The sequence below is a fragment of the Callospermophilus lateralis genome, chromosome 4, assembly GCF_048772815.1.
Source record: "Callospermophilus lateralis isolate mCalLat2 chromosome 4, mCalLat2.hap1, whole genome shotgun sequence".
Lineage (NCBI taxonomy): Eukaryota > Metazoa > Chordata > Mammalia > Rodentia > Sciuridae > Callospermophilus > Callospermophilus lateralis.
The window spans coordinates 114,105,765-114,125,949 of record NC_135308.1 but is presented as its reverse complement, the minus strand read 5'-3'; the positions used below and the strand labels follow the sequence as shown (position 1 = coordinate 114,125,949).

General features: G+C 36.1%; 1 protein-coding gene across 1 annotated transcript in view; it reads left to right on the top strand.

The window, feature by feature from the left end:
- Tafa2 (TAFA chemokine like family member 2) overlaps window positions 1–12,142 on the top strand; it is a 133,610-nt gene extending 121,468 nt beyond the window's left edge. Inside the window, exon 4 of the mRNA XM_076855403.1 lies at window positions 11,894–12,142. Within this exon, the coding sequence (XP_076711518.1) occupies window positions 11,894–12,142 (249 nt within the window). The remainder of the gene's footprint in view (window positions 1–11,893) is intronic.
- The last annotated feature ends 8,043 nt before the right edge of the window (window positions 12,143–20,185 follow it).

Genomic DNA, 20,185 nt, shown 5'->3' with positions numbered 1-20,185 from the left:
ATGTACTTGGTATAACTGTAGAGGTCAGAGGACAAAGGACTACTTCAGTGGTCAACAAGGAAAGACAATAATTTGTTTTTATAATAAAGTGGGAGAGAGGCATCATTCTTTGAAGTGATACAAGGTCCATACGCTGGACAATTTTTTTTCACCAAGGGCCAATATGTTATAATTGATGAACCCAATATTGTGGCTTTGCAGTATTGCTTTTCCAAGATAGAAAATGGATGATATAAAAGCCTGTGTGTATTCCTTAACCTCTGGCTGTTAATTGGAAATTAGCACAAAATGTACTGAGCCATCATGCTTTCACTTAATCTTCATAAACTAAAGCCAGACTTCATTCTTACCTAATGGGCCATTCTTTATATATTGGCATTGCTCCATATTGAACATTAGGTCATACCTGCACCTAAGCAATTACGAGTAACAACTAGATTTAACTACCTGGGATTGCTTAGGTAGAAATTTGGAAATTTGAGACTACTGAATTGTGATTATATTATTAGAAAAACCCAAGGAGGATTACAGCTGGTAAATAAGGAAAAAAGTCACAATACCCTCTACATTAGACATCACTTTCTGTGCTGCCCTGTCCTTCAGAACATGGATTATATATTTCTACAACATGCAGAAAGGGAATATTTTTATTTTAAAGATTTTCCACATGTGAAATGATCAGCACTAAATTTAATTATAGGGAAGAAGATAGGGTGGAAAGGAGAGAGAAATGTGCTGTTTTTGACATGTTCTCAAAAACTGCTGGTTCAGGCTTTGTCCTACCTCAAGTTACATCTAGTCCCTTTCAAAGCAACAGGAACATATTCTTCATTCAGACATGTATCTCAAGGAAAGATTGTTACCAAGAGCCATTTTTATTTGTCATTTACACCAACCAGGAAATTAAGAGAAAATGCTCTTTTAATAATCTCTAAGCCACTAGAAAGAATTTCTTCCATGTTTTAGCCCTTCTTAATTTTTCCTCATGTTGCATATTTTTTCTACTCTCCCTTAGATGTAGCAAAGCTAAGATCCTTGGGAAGTGTGATTTTTGACCAGATTTAAATTTAAAATAAAGCTTTACTGCAGAAAGCAGACTAAAACTATCAATTCAAATTATTCCTTTGCAAATGAGAGAAATTCCAATTGAGTTAAAAATCTCAATTGTCTCTAAGAATATGTAAACTATGCTGGCATGTGGACATAATATCTTTAAAAATATACTCATATTTTCTTGAGGCATATATTATTTATTTATTTAGTGATTCAGAGGATTCAACCAGGGTTGCTTTACTACTGAGCCACATCCCCAGTTCTTTTTATACTTCATTTTGAGTCAGAGGCTTGCTGCATTGCTGAGGCTGGCCTCAAACTTAGGATCCTCTTGCCTTAGCCTCCAGAGTCACTGGGATTCCAGGTATGTGTCACCATGCCTGGCTTTAAGGCATTTAAAATAATTATTTTTCCTTTGTAAGAAATTTTTGGATGTTTCCAAGAAAGTTCTCCAAATCCTGTATGCTATTGCCTTAAGCATTATGTTATTGTGTTATTGGGTTTTTTTTTAATTTTTAATTTTTTTGTGTGTGGTTTTCCATCTGGAACACACAGAAAATGTGTCTGCTGGGGGTCCAGGGGAAGGAGAAGGAAAGTCTTAACACATTCAAGAACATCCCCAAGCAACTTATTAGCTACCCAATGAAAAAGCAGAGAGTATTTTGCTTGGTTAACAGTGGGTGCCATACAGAGACAACCAGTTGATCCGTTTCTGAGCAGAGGGATGTGCATAAATGGTAGTGCAAAGTGTCATCTGCTTCCCTGAGTCATGTAGGAGAGTTCATGGCAAGCATACTGTACAGCTTTCAAAGTTCCAATAAATAGTGCAGGTCCATCTGTTCAAAAGATTCCTTTCCAGTCGAGATCTTTATTTGCACAGGACAGGAAGCTCAAAGCCACTGACAGATGTTGTATTTGTGGTAAGCACTCAGTAGTTCTGCATTCTAATATAATGAATAGGTCTTTTAAATAAAATGAAGTCTATGGAGTGCTTATACCCCTGTTGAGTTTAGGCGTTCAGGTCCAAGTTTTAGGGAATCAGTGCATCTTAGGAAAAATCTTAGTAGTGGAAGGCTGGAAGGGAATTAGAAAGAAGCTCACTTGACAAGTGCATTCATGTATAGTTACGACCAACCTCACAATAGCTTTTCTCTGGCTTAAATGAGAAAACCTGCTACTGCAGTGTAATGATGTTTTAATTGCACACTTTGTACACAAAAAGTGAAGCAAGAGCTTAATTCTGGTACTTGTAAGAGCTACATTTTAAAAATACATTGGCGGTGAAAATACATTCTACTCCAGGAAAGGAAAAGTTCATTTGAATCAGCACTTAGGATTATGAAGAAGGTATTCTATTCTTCCTTTTACAACTTGATCGAATAGTTAAATTTATTGGAATGTTAGTTTGAAATTGTGTCTATGTGGGATATTATTAGGCAGCTATACTGTGAAGGTTGGACATAGACTGCTTTGAAACCTTCTGCCTCCTCTCAGAACTGTTGCCACGTTTCCTTGCTTTCTAGCTGTTTAAATAATGTTTATTAGTTCAAACATACACGTTTTTCTAATAACATGGGTATTTAGTGAAGATTTAACTCTTTTATATGAAGTTGACTGCAATGTTCAGAAAACATTGCCTCTTCTATTAAATTCTGTGTATGTGACAATAGTATATTCTCTAGAATATAATGCTGCTCAGCAGATCCTCAGAACAAGATTTTAATGACCACATAAGAGAAGAGAAAATATTATTTTGTAAATTAAGCTAATATAGCATAGGATTAACACTGATGCTGTGGAGTTTTGACAATGATCTCACAAATTTTTGTAGATGGCAAACATAACAACTGAGATGAAAAAAATGGGGGGGGGATATAGGATAGAACTCAAAGAAAAACTAGGTCAGAGGAACCATCAACGACAAAGAAGGAAATTTAAAGATCTGCATTTCATTTTGGCATGATCATGACAACCTTTGATTTTTAAAGCTTGATCCTAAATATATGACTTGCATGCAAAGGCTGATGGCATCTGGCCCATCTGAAAGACAAAGAGACAGAATGGAATTATGTATCTGAGAAGACTAGTAACATATGTTCAGAAATAATCAGGGGCAAAAACTGTGAGTTCAGTGCATTCAGATGCCTAAAAATTATACGTATTAGAATACTAATAGCTAACATGTATCGTGCTTCTTAAGTATTCATTTGCAAGGCACTGTTCTCAGAACTTGATCTAACATTTCTCAGCCCTATGGTGCAGATGCTAGTACTGTTGCTTTACTGGGATCATGAAGTCAGCAGCAGATCTGACCACTGACCCCAGGCAACCTGATGTCAAGGCACAAACGTTGAACCATGGCTTTCTACCTAACTCTCTAAACTACAATCTAACTCTCTAAAAAACAATAACATTTTTGATGCATGACTTTGATTATTAATAAGATTATAAGAAGAAATAATTGCAACATGAGTGACTATATGAAGCAGAAAATTAATTTTAAGTCAGTATTTGTAGATAAGAATACCACCTTTCCATAGGAGTTATATATATCACTTTTTGTATCTTGTTTGAGAATTACCACTGTTACCACCTGTCAGTATTTAAAATGCATTTACCGGGTCAAGTACTCCACAAAGATTATTTGATTTAGTCAAAATAACAAATGTGTGGCGTAAAGTAATAATATTCTCATTTTGACATGAAGACACAAAAGTTCAGGAGTTTAATTTATTCAAACTTGTAGTATTAGAAAGTGATAGAATATGAACTTGAACACAGGTGGCCTGCGTAGGCTTTTTGGCATTATGTCTCTTACCATAGTTAGGTGACTCCCATGGATAACCCAGCAAGCAGAATACCAACAGAAAAAAAAAAAGGTAATTTGAACTTTAGAAACATAAAGATTTTTTAAATTTTGCAAACGCACCTTTTATACTTTGGGACAAATAGTTTCTTGAATTTCCTTTTAGCATTCTAACTTTAACTTGGAGATAGGTAGAGGACATTTTATAATGCTTGTGTTATAAAACAGAAACAGAATAACATTATTGACTTTGCTTCATTTCAAGTTTAACAAATGCCATGTATGTTGTTTGTTTACCTGGTTTATTTTATTAGTCTAAATTAGTGAATACATTAAGACATGATTTTAACATGAATTTCTGATGAATGCAATCTGGATCCTATCCTAGATTTGTTGGATTGGATTAAGTAGATGCTTTGTTCTTGAAAAATTGCACTTTTTGTTCCATGTTAGCAGATTAGCTTCTTCTTCTGGTGGATCATTACCAGGATATTTTTGTGCTTGTGACTGGAGAAGCAAGCTATTGTTAAGATTATTTTTCTCTGTGGGTTTTGCATGTGTTCAGTGCTCCAGTAGTTGCAAATGTCAAACTGGCTGGTGTGCAGGACACACAAATAAGATTTACATAAAAAAGAACAGCTCTGTGAAATATTACCCATAGAAAGGCAAATGTACTGAGATAGTGATTATAGCACAGGAAGCTCCAGGTGTAACCATAACGATGGCAGAACCATTTCTTTCCGTCCTGCAGTATTTTATATCTATTGCCCTCAGAACAAGAGAGTGTGCATTCATGGGTAGCAACTGTCATTTCCCGTCCTGTAAAACTGATTTTATTGCAATCTCCTGCTTTTAGTTACTGAAAACTTGCTGAAAATCCTCTATAAAAGGTAAAGCTTCCACTGTTGTGGCCTCTTTTAAAAAATACAACTTGAGTGAAAAGAGTAATACTTAAGTTCTAAAAATATGGCAAATGTTCAAGTTAGGAAGGAGTTCAGAAGGTTCATAATTAAAATGATCTGTGAATTAAGGAATGACCAAAATGAACAAATACAGGCAAAAATTGATCACTTCTACTTTTTGAAGTGCTGGATTGCTTGTTTAAGCAGCTCTTATATACTGGGATGTTCTACTTTATAGTCCACACAGGGCAAAATGGAATTTAGTTTTACATTCAATTTAAACTTGAATTATTTAGCTTTACTTATTTAATGAGCATATAATTCTTAAATGGTTGATTTTTTTTGTTTAATTTTAGATAATAATTTCATTTTAAAGTACTATTTGGATTTTTGCATTTAGGTGACTTAATGATTATATTCAGAATAATTTTCTATGCATTTTTAAATATATTAAAATATATTTTATATATTTCAAAATACATGTCCCATATATTTTAGGATTTGCCATTCTACTTGATATAAACCTGGAGGTTGTCAGGGAGAGTGCTGACATGTGTTCATACATGTTCGTCTTATACTATGTTGAAAGGGAGAGTCATTAGCTAGCCTTTGTTGGAGTCCTTCAGTGCAGTCCTCTAATTTGACTAAATGTCTGACAGTGTGAATGTTTCATTAGACTTTTAGTGGCTTATTTATGATTTATGCATTTAAAAAAACTCATATCTAAAATTTTCATTTCATAGATCTTCAGGGTTGACAGAGCTAGCAATATTTGATCATCACACCAACACTGTGAGATTAACAAGATTTTCTCCCTTTTACATATAGATAAACTGAGGGTGACAGTGGTTGCATGTAACATCCAATGTGATTACAGTTATTGCCACTCTGGCCTAAATCTAGACCTCTGCATGTCAAACTGTAATGTGTTCTCTGATTAAAATTTAAAAAGTAAGCCTGTGATCCCAGCAATTTGTGAGGCTGAGGCAGGAGGATGGCAAATTCTAGGCCAGCCTGGGCAACTTAGTGAGACCCTATCATAAAATTTAAAAAATTTTAAAAGTCTGGGGATATAACTCAGGTGTCCTGGGGCTCTATCTATCCTGAGCACTGCAAAATAAATAAATAAATGAATGAATAAAAAAATCTGAATCAGATTGTCCACTTTCATCTGATATTAGAAATGATTTATGCTCTATTCTTTATCTCATAAAATATGCTAGGATATTCTTAAGGTTTATAATCTAGGAACATTGTGTGTAGCTTGAGTGTCAGAAAAAGTAATTTCAATTATGCTTCAGCCCATGCTTATTTAGAAAATAACTTATTTTTAGCCATGTTGAAATTTGGGGTTTTTTCTCTTAGCAATTTTATCTGATAGAAACATAGCTTCATAAAATGTGTACTTATGATATTCCTGTATTTGTGAGTACAGGAACATATACATAATATGCATTATATACTATGTAGCATAGTGTATGTTACACACTTTTATGTTTTTATAGGTTTGTGTGTGTGTGAATGCCTATTCTCTAGAGATGGGGATAAGGTTGTTTTAGTTACATGAGTCTTTGGTGTTGCGCTGTAAACTTGGCTGTGTTTTGTCAAAATCATATGAAGACAAAGCTCTGCCATAAAAATTATTGAGAGACTCTCTTCTCAGCTTTATGTAAACCCACAGGATCAAATATTTAGCTTGGAATGAAGATGTAAGTCTGTGTACCATAACACAATACATCACTTAGAACTGGGGCTTGTTATGGCTCAAGATAACATGCCACTTGTTTTCCTGCAGTCATGCACCAGGTTCCTACAGTTCATTCCACCATGTTATTTCAGTTGCCTTACCCTGTACCCCTGTTAAGGCTAAGCTCTTTGTTTTCTCTTAATCTCTTTATTCCTTTTCCTGTTATTTCAGCACTTCTTTTGGAAATATAGTCCCCATGTTAAGTTTCAAATTTTTTTTTTACTAAGAAGAGAATTGTCAGAAAAATCAGGTGAATCTCAGCCAATGGAAATCAGAGATTGTGTTAAATCAAGTGTAAGGAGAAAATTTATCATGAAAATTATATGACAATGATCAATGGTCTCCATCAGTTGCCTGTGATATAATGCCTGTAGAAATGGTAGGATTTCCTTCCTACCTTCTTCTTGCACTGACTCTCCGTATGAGGTCCTCATACTTCTTATGTCTAGTGGCCAAAGTATGGCAGACAAATTGATCATGAGGTTACTTCCCTGCACCTGATTTTCCTGTTCCCAGAATCCCTAAAAGTCATCAGGTCCTTCATATTTGCAACCTCCATCCCTCAGTTCATTTTCTTCCATGGTTGCTCTGTGCAGCCATCTTATTCATGAGAATAAGATGCATCAAAGATGCAGACCAAGACTCCTTTAGTAATGTTAGTTGGCCACAGAGACCTAAGCAAGAGGGCTGCCTTCATGCACAGAAAACACTTCTGAATTTTACATCTCCTTTCTGTAGTATAATTTGAGACCAGCCATGGCATGGCACTGGCCAGAATTCTGATATAGTTTAATATTTTCTTTTTTCACAGCTGATGAGAAAACAACAAAAGAAAATAAATAAAACCCAACCTTTTAGTAAAAGATTTATCAAGAACAAGTACCTATGTCACTTAAAACTAAAGTGTCTGCAGTAATTTTAAAAATTCAATTTTTTTTTATAACCATTACTACAAAAGAATATTAGGTAATGTTTTTGAACATACTGCCTATTGCTAGGGTAGAGTTAGAAATTCATTAACACAGTAGGATTCTGTCTCTGTATATCTGTCTAATTGTGTATGTGTATATAATGTATGTTATCAGATACTCTGTTACTATTTTTTCCTGGATACAAATGTTCTTTGGATTTCCTTGATACAAAAATTCACTGTAAATCTTCCTAATATTTAAAATAACATTAGTACTACTATGCTAATCAATATTATGAGAGTTTCTGAGTACTTTTAAAATTTCATAAATCACTGTACTATTCTTCATTCTTCCAAAATATTTTTGTTCTCACAAATAGGTGATTTTCTGACACATAATTGAGTGAAATAGGTCCCCAATTTTTAAACCATTTCAAGAGTGAATATTATAGAGCCAATTCCCATGGACTCTCTTGAGACCATGATCTGATTATTTTCCAGTGAACAACACTTTTGTTCACTGAGGGTTGGTATGATGTGTTTAGATCTTGGGTTATATCCAACAAACCTATGCAAAGGACAGGGATTTCAGAATCATTCTATGTTCTGAGAAGAATGTCATTACCAGTTGAGATTATTCTGGTCACAGTTAAAGTCCTTCAAATAACTGTGAAAGTAACTCTGAAAATATTGTGAAATGATAACAAGAAAAAATTAGTGTACTGTTATATAAGTCAGAAATATCTGAAAATGTAATCCTCTAAAATTCAGCAATATATTTGATATAGCAAATATTAGAGTTACCTATTGATTACTAATTGTGTTTAAGATTATAGCTATATTTTGAAATGTTGATTATATTTTCTCCTTCATTTGTAGGTAACCCATTAACCAAGGATAAATCAAGTGACCCTCCAGGCTGATTACATTGAACATATGCATAGAAATTTAACTCTTGAGGTGATCTTGAAGATTTTTATACTGCTCAGAAGAAGGGCTTCAGAGTCTATTTCCAAGGGATTCTATGGCTCGTTACCAGCCTCTTCTTGAGATCAAGACTTTAAAAATGTCAAACATGGACTTCTATATCATAAAGACTTCAGATTTGAACTGCACTCCACTTGTAAAGTTGCTAAGGGAATTTGAAGTTGCTGTCTGCAGAGCTGGTGGAGAGTGGGTGTTTACAGTGTGACGTCACAGTCACCTTTTGGGGTCCTGGGTCCAGCTGTGACTGCTTTTCTTGTTTCTGAAAGCTGTCTCCCAAGCACACTGTCCTTCTGTCATGGATGTGTTCCTGGGTCCTTTGTTCACTGGCAAATGGGACTGTACACAGCTTTGATGACACTTCCTTTGAGAACTTCTCTGGCATGGCATAGACTGAGACAATTTTCTTTGTATCCTAATCTTGGAGCTCTAAAAGCCTATGTGTTTTAACATCTTAAGGTTGCTTTTGTTAAAGGAATGGAAATATATATCCATCGATAATAATTATTGTTGGCAAGTAATAGTAATCTGAGTACATCAATCATGTAAGAATGTATAGACAAGCTGACATGTTACCCCAAGGCTAACCCACTACTGCAGCTCTCTGTCAGTTAAATAGCTAGTAGTTAGAACTGGATCATCATCTTCATTATACAATAGTTTGTATTACTTCTAGAGCACTCTATTTTTTTTTTCCCTTAAAGTGGGCTTTTTCTTTCTTTTTGTTTACTTTTTCCCTTTACAGAAATCAGCAGTGAACTGTCAAGGTATTATGTAGCCCTCAGATTCAAAAACTCACCAGGGATGCATGTGCGTTTCTGATTCTTAGCTTGAACGTTATTCACTTAGACTTCTTCTAAACTTTTTTTCAAATGTCCTTTTTCTATCTCATTTTAAAAGATTGTCTCTTGCTTGATCCCAATGACTGTTTGAATGCTTACATATTTGTTCAGTCTGTTGATAGAATAAATTGTTCATTTTCCTTGGTCAGAAATTTATAAATATTTGCTTACAATTGTTCCATTTGAACAATTTCATAGGCCAGTATTCTGTCCACATTTTCATAGTCTTTTAACATTGTGATTTTTTGGTTCTATGGGAACGTCTTATAAATATTTAAAAGCCTTAAACATTTATGTACTTTTTTCTAAGTTATTACAGAATGTATAATTTTATACTGCATTTATTTTGTTTCATTTGTGATGTGGAAGGAGGGAAGAATGGAAATTGTAGAGTCATTCTGTAATAATATTGTGTAAACCTATAGATTGAAGGAATGTAAAGGGAGGGATTTATGTGTCCTGCTTGTTTTAGACTAATCAGAAGATACTTCTGAAATGATCCTATTAGCAGTTCCATCCTGTTAGAGAAGGTGTGAAAATGTTTTGTAATTTTAGAATTCACTGACAATGGCCAGTTAGGCATATGCTGGTTTCCATGAGGGAGGCTCCCAAGTTCTGGGAGCCTTGGTCTGTTAATTTGTAACAATATTCAAAGACCAATATATTATCCAGACACTATACTGGGAAGAACAACTAAAAATTTACAATTGATTAAAATTAAGTTGAAAAATATTCTTTTAGCATTGAACTACAAGTCTCTAGCCCCACAAGTATGGGGAATGAAATTACTTCCTGCCTCCATTTTAACTGTGCATAAAACTAACCAGATGGCTCCAAGTGGACTTTATAGTGGTTCAAAAGTACATGAAATCATAAAGAAAGAAATAATAGTTGTGCTGGAGTTTCTGCATCAATTAGAATATCATTAATTTCTTAAGAACAAAGTGGAAAACTGTATTATTTTAAAAAATATGAATTTGTCCTAACTTCATTTGAAATTATAGGTCATGCTTCTCATTTTCTAAACTATGTCCTTTAAAACAACACTGGAAATTCTGTATTATATACAAGTGTAACACATGCATATTAATAGAAAAAATAAATGGAATTTAAAATATACTAACTAGATTATCTCCAGTAGATTAATGTTGTGACTATTCAGAAAAGGTGAATAAAATTGGGATACAAAATGGACTCTCTTTCATAAGTACGATTTGGAAAATCTATGTTCTTTTGTTATACTTTAAAGTCATGTCAGTTACTATCGAGGAAAGCCTCTGAATTCCTAAGAAGGCTGTCATAAATTCTTCACTGTTCTTTTCATAAAAATCCATAGCAAATACTGCCATTTATGTAAGGTTCCAATATCTGGTTTGCTTCTTTGCTAGGAAACAATGAAATGGATACAATTACCCTTTTGCTACTTGCCCAAAACTTGACTATAAGCAAAATTGGCACGATTTTGCAGATGCAAATTCATTTTGTTATGAAAATTGTTAATGAATACTGTTCATTATTTTATATATTATAATGGAAATGTGCATCCAAATCAAAAACATGACTACCATTGTTAATCTTTAAAAGTTTTAAAATACCTTTTCTTTTGACATAACTTAAGGTTCACAAGAAGTTATAAAACATAGCACAGAAGGTTTCTAGGTACCATTTCCAGTTCATTCCACAGTGATGACATCCTGAAAAATCAGAATGCCATTTCAAAACTGGGAAACTGACATTGGTACAAAACTATAAATACAATATAAACCTTATTTGGATTTCACCAGTTTTCACATAAACTTCATGTTTGTGTATATGTTCTTAAACTTTTTACCAAGTTTATATACATCCATTGGAGTATGTTGGAATGTGATTAAAGTGTGAGAGTATATTAGGGACAATGACTGATTCTATTGGGATAATTGTTTTGAAGCCCTCTGTTTTGGAATAACATCCTATAATTTATTTTATTTTATTTTATTTTATTGCTTCTTAATACAATGAAATGTCCAGTTTTAACACCAGACAGTACCATACATGATTTCCAATTTAATATCAGTTTTAATGGGTAGGAAGAGATCTGAGAATCTGCACCTAGGGTTAAAATAAAAAGGAAGTTTGATCCTGTTTTTTATTTCCCTCAGCAAATCCTGTGTTTCTAGAAGATGCTATAAAATTGGATTGTGACTTCTGATAACACACAACAGCCAATAGCACAGTAATTAACTGAGTGAGACTTGATCTTTAAAATTTTCATCATTTTCTCAATTCATAGGTGAGGCATCTGTCTGAAAGCAATATATGAAAAGAAATCAAGTAGAGTTTTTGTTCGCCTTTTAGCCCATTCTCATTTTGACTCAGTAACTCAAATGGATAGACTTAGAATTGTTATTGCACAAAAGGTTCACGCTGATCCCTGAGGCCAATTAGTAGAGGATGGTAGAGAAAAAACTGCCTTACGATAAGCCAGCTGATCAGAAGATGGCAGAGATTCTCATCCTAAAAGGGCTATCTCGCTGGGAAACTGAGCTAGGAGTGGTTTGTATAGGACCCTGTGTAAGAGTGGTGTCCTTCTCTCGGGTGAAGGCTTGTGGCCAAATAACACGATCTGACCTTAATTCCATATTCATATGATGTTTCTCAGTTTGGCAGATCTCAGAGACAAAGATCATCACTTTTGTGGACTACTGTTGTCACTGGTTAGTTCGCCCCATTCAGTTCCCGATATATGACACAATGCACAGGCTGGAGAGTGACTATCCCAAGGCCCTCTTATTGATCACCAAACTCTGTGTAATGAAAGACAACACCCATCATGTGATTACTGTCAAAGATGAGTCTTGTGAAGTTAAATCATGGGTGGGAAATGCAATCTGCTCTCAGCATTCAGCTTCAGAATGATATTCGATTGTTTAGAGAAACTGAATATTGGGGGAGACCTATGCTTGGCATCTCCTGCTCCCCTTACCCACATCGAAATCTCATGGTGGAACATTACCATTTGATCAAGGTAAGGACCTTTCTTTCTCCCTCTTTCTTTTGTACATAGAGTATTTTAGGAAAAAAAGCAACGAAAAAGATGTATTTATGCATATCTTCTTGGCTCAGCTGAATTCTGGGGTTAGTGAAATGCATCCTCAAAACTGGCTTTTGAATCAGTTCAACAGACATTTTTTTCAATGCTCTGTGTGCATGGCACTATGGAATTAATGGAAAAGTGGTGCACATATTTAGAACTGCTTCATATTTGCTTTACTTTATCACAGATAATTTTCTTCAACATATTGCAAGTTACTAAATGGTACATACGATGCCGTAAACCTTTTTCTGAGAGGTCCAGTTTATTACATAAAGCAATAATTGGTGAGATGGGCGAGATGAAACACCATTGAAAGATAGATGAGGGAGCAAACTCCAGAGGGTTCTAAACCTACAAAACTGAAATAACAGAGAATCAGTTAAACATGAGAGAAATACTTGGAGAAAAGGCAGACTGAAGGACAGGTGGAGACTTTGGTAAGTCTATCAAGTCTAAAGTGCCAAGAGACATTCAGAAAGTTTATGTTAGATAAGAACTGAACAGATTTAATTGGATTGGTAATTAGAGATTATTATTGGTCTTGGATGGAGCAATTTCAATGAAACGCTCATTGTAGAATGGAGATTTCAGTGGGTTGGAGAGTGAATGACAGATTTGAAAGTGAAAAATAACACATGTAGACTTCTGTTTCTATAGGAAGCAAAAAAAAAAAATAGTAGTTATGCAGGCAAGACAGAATTGAAGATCTCACTTTTCTTACTATGGAAGAAGTAAGAGTATGTTTAATTATGCTTCACATAATTAGGGAGAAGAAAGGGAGAGAAAGTGTGTGGGAGGGGGAGTAATTGATGAAGGAGGGTGTGACTATATACACATGGTACATGAGTAATAAGGAGGACCACATTCTATAGAAAGTTGAAAGGGATGAGAACAGGGAAGAGGCATTTGGTGGTAAGTCATTGGTGACCTCCAACAGAGTAATATTGTAGGATGGTAGCCCAGGAGTCAAAGTGGTACATGGGTGATTATCAACTTATTCCTGAGCTACTGAAACTTAGTTAAATTACAGTCTAAGATTATAAATGGATAAATGAGAGAGACTAATGAAATCTCAGTACCCTTATTTGTAAAATGGAAATAGTTCAGTTACCTCAGAATTGTTAGGAAGATTCCATCAGTTATTATGTGGGAAGGGCTGAGTAGAGTTTTTAGTGCCTCATGGGCACTTATTAAATGGTGGCTCTTTAATTGTGAAAGATGCTCTGTTTGCTCTTCAGTTGAGTAAAAATGATGTCAGGAGAAAATAATAATTCATATCATGTATGGAATAAAAGGATTTGGGGCCTGCTGGTACACGTGGTAAGCTGGAGAGAAAGATATACATTTACATTTAAATCACTTTCGAGAATTGTGTGACTGCAGGAAGAACGGCAGACTACGTGAGAATGTTTTTCTGACAGGAGAGACTGAGTCCAAGGAGTCAGGAGAGAGGCAGACCCTCATAAAGGAAGGGTTGGACCAACAACCGGGAGGAGGCCACCCTCCTGGAGGTGAGGGTGAGCATGTTAAGTGGAGGGCTTCACATGGGAGAGGAGTGTACTTTTCTACTATCGGAGGAGATGAATGGACAATGATAGAGGAGGCTGGAGAGGAATTTTAAAATGAGGCCAAGGGCAACATGGTTAAGAGCCTTCAGGGCAAAAGAATGGCATACCCAGGTTGTGGGAAGATGAGACTCATCTGCTCAGTGTACAGAGAAGGACTTGTGTTTGGAGTCTCCAAGGAGAAAAGAAAACATGTGAAACAGACTTTGATGTTTCTAGATGTTAGAGTTACCAAAAATAAATAAATAAAGTCACAATATAGATCATTTAGTGGGTGCAGGCATCAGTGCTTTGCAGTCCTGACAAAGGGAAAGTGAAAATAATGGAGTTTGGATCATCTTTGAATGAACACAGGCAAGACAACAAGTACGGCTCGCATCTCTTGAGCACCTACTCGCCCATGAGTTCCTTCTGAGAATTTTACATGTATTATGTAATTGAATGTTCCTAAGATACATGGGATTGTCGCTGTCACTTTGTGATAACACAAGGGCACAGCAAGGTGAAGTAGTTTGCCCTGTGTCACATTGCATTAAGTGAAAGAACCAAGATTTTAGCCTCTGTGGGATTAAAAAAAGGGGTGTAGTTTAAGGCTGCAAGAAGATTTGGAGGGCAAGTAAGACAAAAGGAATTGATATTTATGAATCTGGGGAGGGACAAGGAGACTGGAAATAGTTTCATGAAAGTGGAGGATAGTTTTAGTAAGCAAAAAGAGATCATTTCATCCATTAGCAGAATTTTGGACATCTACTCTGTGCCAAGAGCTGTGTGAGATGAAACGAATAAAACATAAGTGATAAGCTTTACCTGCTGGTGGGATGATGTCTCTCCTGGGAGAGGTAACAACTGAATTTTTATCAACTGGGCTTAAGAATCTTCAGGCAGTTACATGAAACACTGGAGCTGCATGGCAGCACTGGAGAAAGAATGGGCTAGAAAAGAAAACAGGGAAGCCATGAAGAATAGGGAAATGCAAGGCTCCAAAAAGAAGCCTCTTGTCTTCATGGGGATACACCATGGTAGGAATTATCAACTGTCGGGAGCTGCCACATAGGAACCAAATGCCCCTGAGTCCTGAGCGATGAGAATGTGGAGATGTGGCAAGCCAGCCATGGGCTGTGTGTGTGTGAACTATGAGCATTGAGCTCAAGTGGACTGAACTCACCAGCCTCTCTGTTTGGCCTCGCTCTAGTCTTTTTGTTTGTTTTGCCTGTGATCCCCACACAGCTTATGGGACGGGCACGGCCTCCCTAGATGTCAATCTGCTGACGGCAGACATCACAAAGCTAGACTGACCCCCTGAAACCTGACCCTTGTCTCATTTGAATGGCTTCTTCCCAGTAAAACCTTTCAGCGCATGCTCCCCTCTCTCTTTCCACGGACCCCTAAGGTCAGAGGAGCCATCACAGGACCCAAAGAAAAAGGTATTTCTCTGTCTCTGTGTGATTATTTCGTGCAGCCCAGTTTATCTGGAGTGACCCTGACTGTTAATTCGTAGAACGTGACAATCAATCTTGCTAATGCCTGAGTAGTTTACAGAAGAAGGGCTTTAGCAAGCCATTTGTATTCTATTTTAAGGGTTGGTGTTTTCAATTGCAAGTATGGTTTTCTGTGTTTGTCTCTACCCATAATGCATCAAGAAAAGATTTGTTGGCATGTGCATCAGTTACCCACGCTGTTCAGCTACAACCTCAAACACAGTGGCACAAAGCAGCGAGCATCTACTATTGCTCCCAAGTCTATGGCTCATCTAGCAGGTTCTGCTTGTCTTGGCTGGGCTCAATCTGAGTCTGCTGGAAGCTGTGGCTGGGCAGGCAGTTCTGCTGGCTTTGTCTGGACTTTCTCATCTATATGGGAGTATCTGGCTGTAAGCTAGTCTAGGGTGGTCTTAGCTGTAACAACTGGGCTATTGCCAGGCGGTGTCTCATCCTCCTGCAGGCTTGGCCAGCTCATTCTTATAGCAGACAGAGTTCTGAAAGAATGAACAGAGCTCAGGCTGAGAACTGGCTTACCCTACCTTGGGTCACATTCCTTCAACTAAAGCAAGTTGCAAGACCAGCTCTTATTTGGGGGCAGCAGAGATCTACCACTTGATGGAAGTTGCTGCAAAGTCACATTGCAAGGTTAAATGTGGGAAAATAGGAAGAAAGGGGCCACTCTTCAATCAAGTACCACTAATGGCTTCATGTTTGTCTTACTCCCCTCATACAAACTTTGCCTGGCTTATCTGAGTCATCTTTCAACTGTAATATGATTTTGATATTTACCAAATTTTTATTCAGTGGTTCTCCATTGTCCTCATACAGTGTATGGACACAGTCTATACACGGTATCTCCTCCCCTCCCTTCCTTCCTTCCTTTCTTTCATGTCAAGAATTGAACCAAGGGGTGCTTAACCACTGAGTCACATCCCCTCCCCGTTTTTAATATTTTATTTAACGACAAGGTCTCATTAAGTTGCTTAGGGCCTCACTAAATTGCTGAATCTGGCTTTGAACTTGCAATCCTCCTGTCTCAGCCTTTTGAGCCACTGGGATTAGAGGTGCACGCCACCACTTCTGGCTCCACTTATTTCTGTGTACACCCAAGACTATACTGCCTTACCCAGTCCTCATATGCAGTTCTTAGAATTTATTCTGCTCCTGTAAACACTTCTGTCTCTGAGGCTGGACTCTATTAACTTTTATTTTTCTTATACTTAAACTTTTCATATAGTTTACATTATCAAAGTCTTCTAATTAACGCATCTACTATAAAATTAAGCAAGTTAATGTTGAGATGTTATCACAAGATTACTACTAGTAAAATAGTTTTGAAACAGTCTTCCCAGAGCCAGACTACCAAAGATTTAATTCAGGGCAAAGGATGAGTGCTACTAAATATTTAATATATGTACATATGTGTGCATGTCTGTGTATATATCCACACCCACAGTGATATGATATTTTACAGTTTGACTTGAAAACATTTTACATAGATTTGAAGTTGCTAGTGAGGTGGTTATCTATAATTCATTCTCAAGTTCTCTCTCTCTCTCTCTCTCTCTCTCTCTCTCTTGTAAAATGATTTGAGATAGAAATATACGTCATAGCTGACATCACAGTGCCTTCTTCTATCAGGTTTCCCTGTCTCCGACAGACAGATGTCGGTGCTCCTTCTCCATCATCCTACTGCTTTCATTTGTAATTGCTTATTTGTTTGCTACCTACCCACTTTCTGCAAGCCTAATCTTTTCCTCTTGGTAGTCTCATTGTGTAACTGAGGCTGAGATGCAGGAGGCAGGCATGACTGCTTATTAAATGAATCACTGAGTGATTTAATATACAATACTAGGCTCACTTAGTAGTAACTGAGTTCACTTCTTGTTGATTAACTAACTTGCCCGTTTGCCTGGAAATGCTGAATATCAACTGTTAGAGACGATTCTGGCAAATGGAGCATGATTGTGATTGGTAGTGCAAATGTCATGTTAATCTTTTTTTTGTTTCTGTCTGATAGTTAAATCTCTTATACTGTGCATCAAAAGTGTCACAGCTAAACAATATGAAGGATTAAATGGTTCCTCATAATTTCCATGCTGCTAAATGGCAGAAAGATATTATCTAATCACTGTTGTCAACGTTTGCTGGTGAATTCTCATGGAAAACCTTGCCTTTCCTATTTTGCAGCATTAGGAAATGCATTCAAATTACCACTTAAAAATTGTTTGTCCTGGAGTACACAAAGAATCTATTGCTATTTCACTGTCAGTCATTTCAAATATTTTGCTAAAAATGTCCCTAGCATTGGTTATCTTCTTTGTTCACCTTCAGTATTTCATGTTTGTGTGTGTGTGTGTGTCTGTGTGTGTGTGAATTTCTTCCGACTCACCACTTACAAAATTGACACTTGAATTTTGGATTTTTTTTGTTATTTTATTATGACAGCCATATATGTTGTCTGTACCTCTAAACACTAATAGACAATTAAGATTTTTGTGGGCTCAATTATTTCTGGTCGAGTTTCTAATGATGTTATGTGAAACTCATTTGACCTTTCTCATTTCACCTCTAGCTAAAAAATCAGACCTCTTGTCTGTGATTCCCATTTAGTTTTCAAAAGTTAAAACGACCCATTTTCTCTTTTAAAAGACTCATTATTGGAACCAGTTTCAAAGAGAATCGTGTGACAGTTGAGAAAGGGAAGGTAGGAGATATCTCTTTCTGTCTCACAGGTTTACTGAAAAAGAATACCTGAGAATGGATTACACATAATTACTTCACAAGGAGCCGTTTAAAATCCAATTACAAGATTTCTAATTTAAGTGGAAAAAATGAGGGGAAAATAAGCTTCAGTCTCACCACTGTGCTATTTTGCAGAATATTGGGTCCATCTTGGGAGTCTCACTGTGAGAGAACTATGTAATAGCACTGTCTCCCTATAACAGGATTCCAGAGATAGCATTATGATGAATCTCCTGTATGTGTTCATTTAATTTCAGGGGTTGCTGCACTAAACAATAAACCAAATTTGAGAGCCTGAAGCCGGATGTAACTTGTCACTTTCTTTCTCAGTCAGTTCAATCAAATGTCATTCTATTCAATTGAATATAGACAGGGTGAATTTCAAGTAAGAGAAAATTCAACCTGAGTGACAGATTTTCTCTAAAGTTGCTTTTGTTTGATTTCATCTTTTTTCTTCTTTCCTGTGAAACCACACAATGAAATGGAAATCAGAATGCCAATTCCACTGTTGTTTGCTGCTTCCGATTTAGGCCTTGGACCAGTAAAAGCAGTTGCTTCATATTTACCTCATGCGGCCATGCAGGTTGGGTGCTCCACAAATCCTTGGAGTGCCATTTACATAGGCCATTATTTGCATGGCACTCTCTGGAGTTTGTACAGTATCCTGCACAACTGTAAACAGAAGATGTGCTGAGTTTCCTCATGGTGAAAGAGGTATTTATTTCCTGCTTTGTTTCAAAGGGAAATAGAAAGAAATAGTAACAGAAGTTTTTGATTTGCAATTTAGGTACTACTTAAGGGCTCTGCAGGGGATTTGTCTCTGAACTGATAAATTGTGACCCTAGGCAATCAAATTACTGAAACTCTGGGTCTCACTTTTCTCACCTGTGAAATATAAATAATAGCTACATACTAACAAATATAAATATGAATTTTACAATAGTATAAAAATTATATCTCTGTCACCTAGAACCATTGAGAACAGTAAGTGTGTGATTGGTTAGTTCTCTGCAAAGTTAAAAGTGCTAGACAAATGTGTTCTACTATCATTATCGTTATTAAAAAGTGCCAGAGAAGACACATGGCTCTTGAAGCTCTTGGTGAAATTTGTGTAACATTTTCTGTCAATGAGAGCTATTAAGTCTAACATTACATAGCTAATTAAAGCAAGGTCATACTACTCTGTGATTCTTACAAGTTTTTAATATTGTGATAATTACATGCACTTTGTCTTTTAAACTTGCATATATTTGAGCAGATATTTTATATATATATATATGGCACATACATGGAATTCTTACACTATTATAAGCATTGAATCAAGTTGTTATTGATTTTTCTCCACCCTAATTACAAGTGAGAATTTTCCTTCAAAACACCAGCTCTGTGTCAATTAGCAGTCTCAACTAAAGATCAAATTAAAACAACAGTTATTTACTTCACATTTATTTGGAGGTGTCATGTATGGTTTTAAGGCCTGTGTAAATTTTCACTCATTTAATCCTCATAGCAACTTCATGAAATAGGTACTCTTACTTTTTGCATTTCACTGATGGAGACATAGAGGCAAGAAGAGGTTAAGTAACTTGTACAGGTCATATACCTAGTAAGTGATGTATATTCAGATCCTGGACATCTGGCCACAGAGTCTTTGTCATAAGCATTGACTTGTTAATAATTGTGGAGTTCCTAAAGACCTGTATAGAAAAATGCTATAAATTATATGAGTAATATGCAAAATTATTTAGATTATTTGATTTTATTGTGATTCAAATAAAGCCATGTATAAGGGTCAGATTCTCATGCATGTCTCTTTGAAGACCAATTCTCTTAATTTATTCAGCTAATGTCTTTTGTGGATTAAAAAATTAGAGACGAACAATAATTTAAACACATTAAGTGGTTCATCTGCTGAACAGAAAATCCAGTTTGAATATTCACTCAACTAAGGGAAATTAGCAGATGGGAAACTATCACAAACCAAGATTCTTCCACATCCAGTTCCATATTTCTAAACAAATGCCTATTATTGGGAAGCAGAATACCCATCAAATTAGGGAAAACTAACATATAGAGG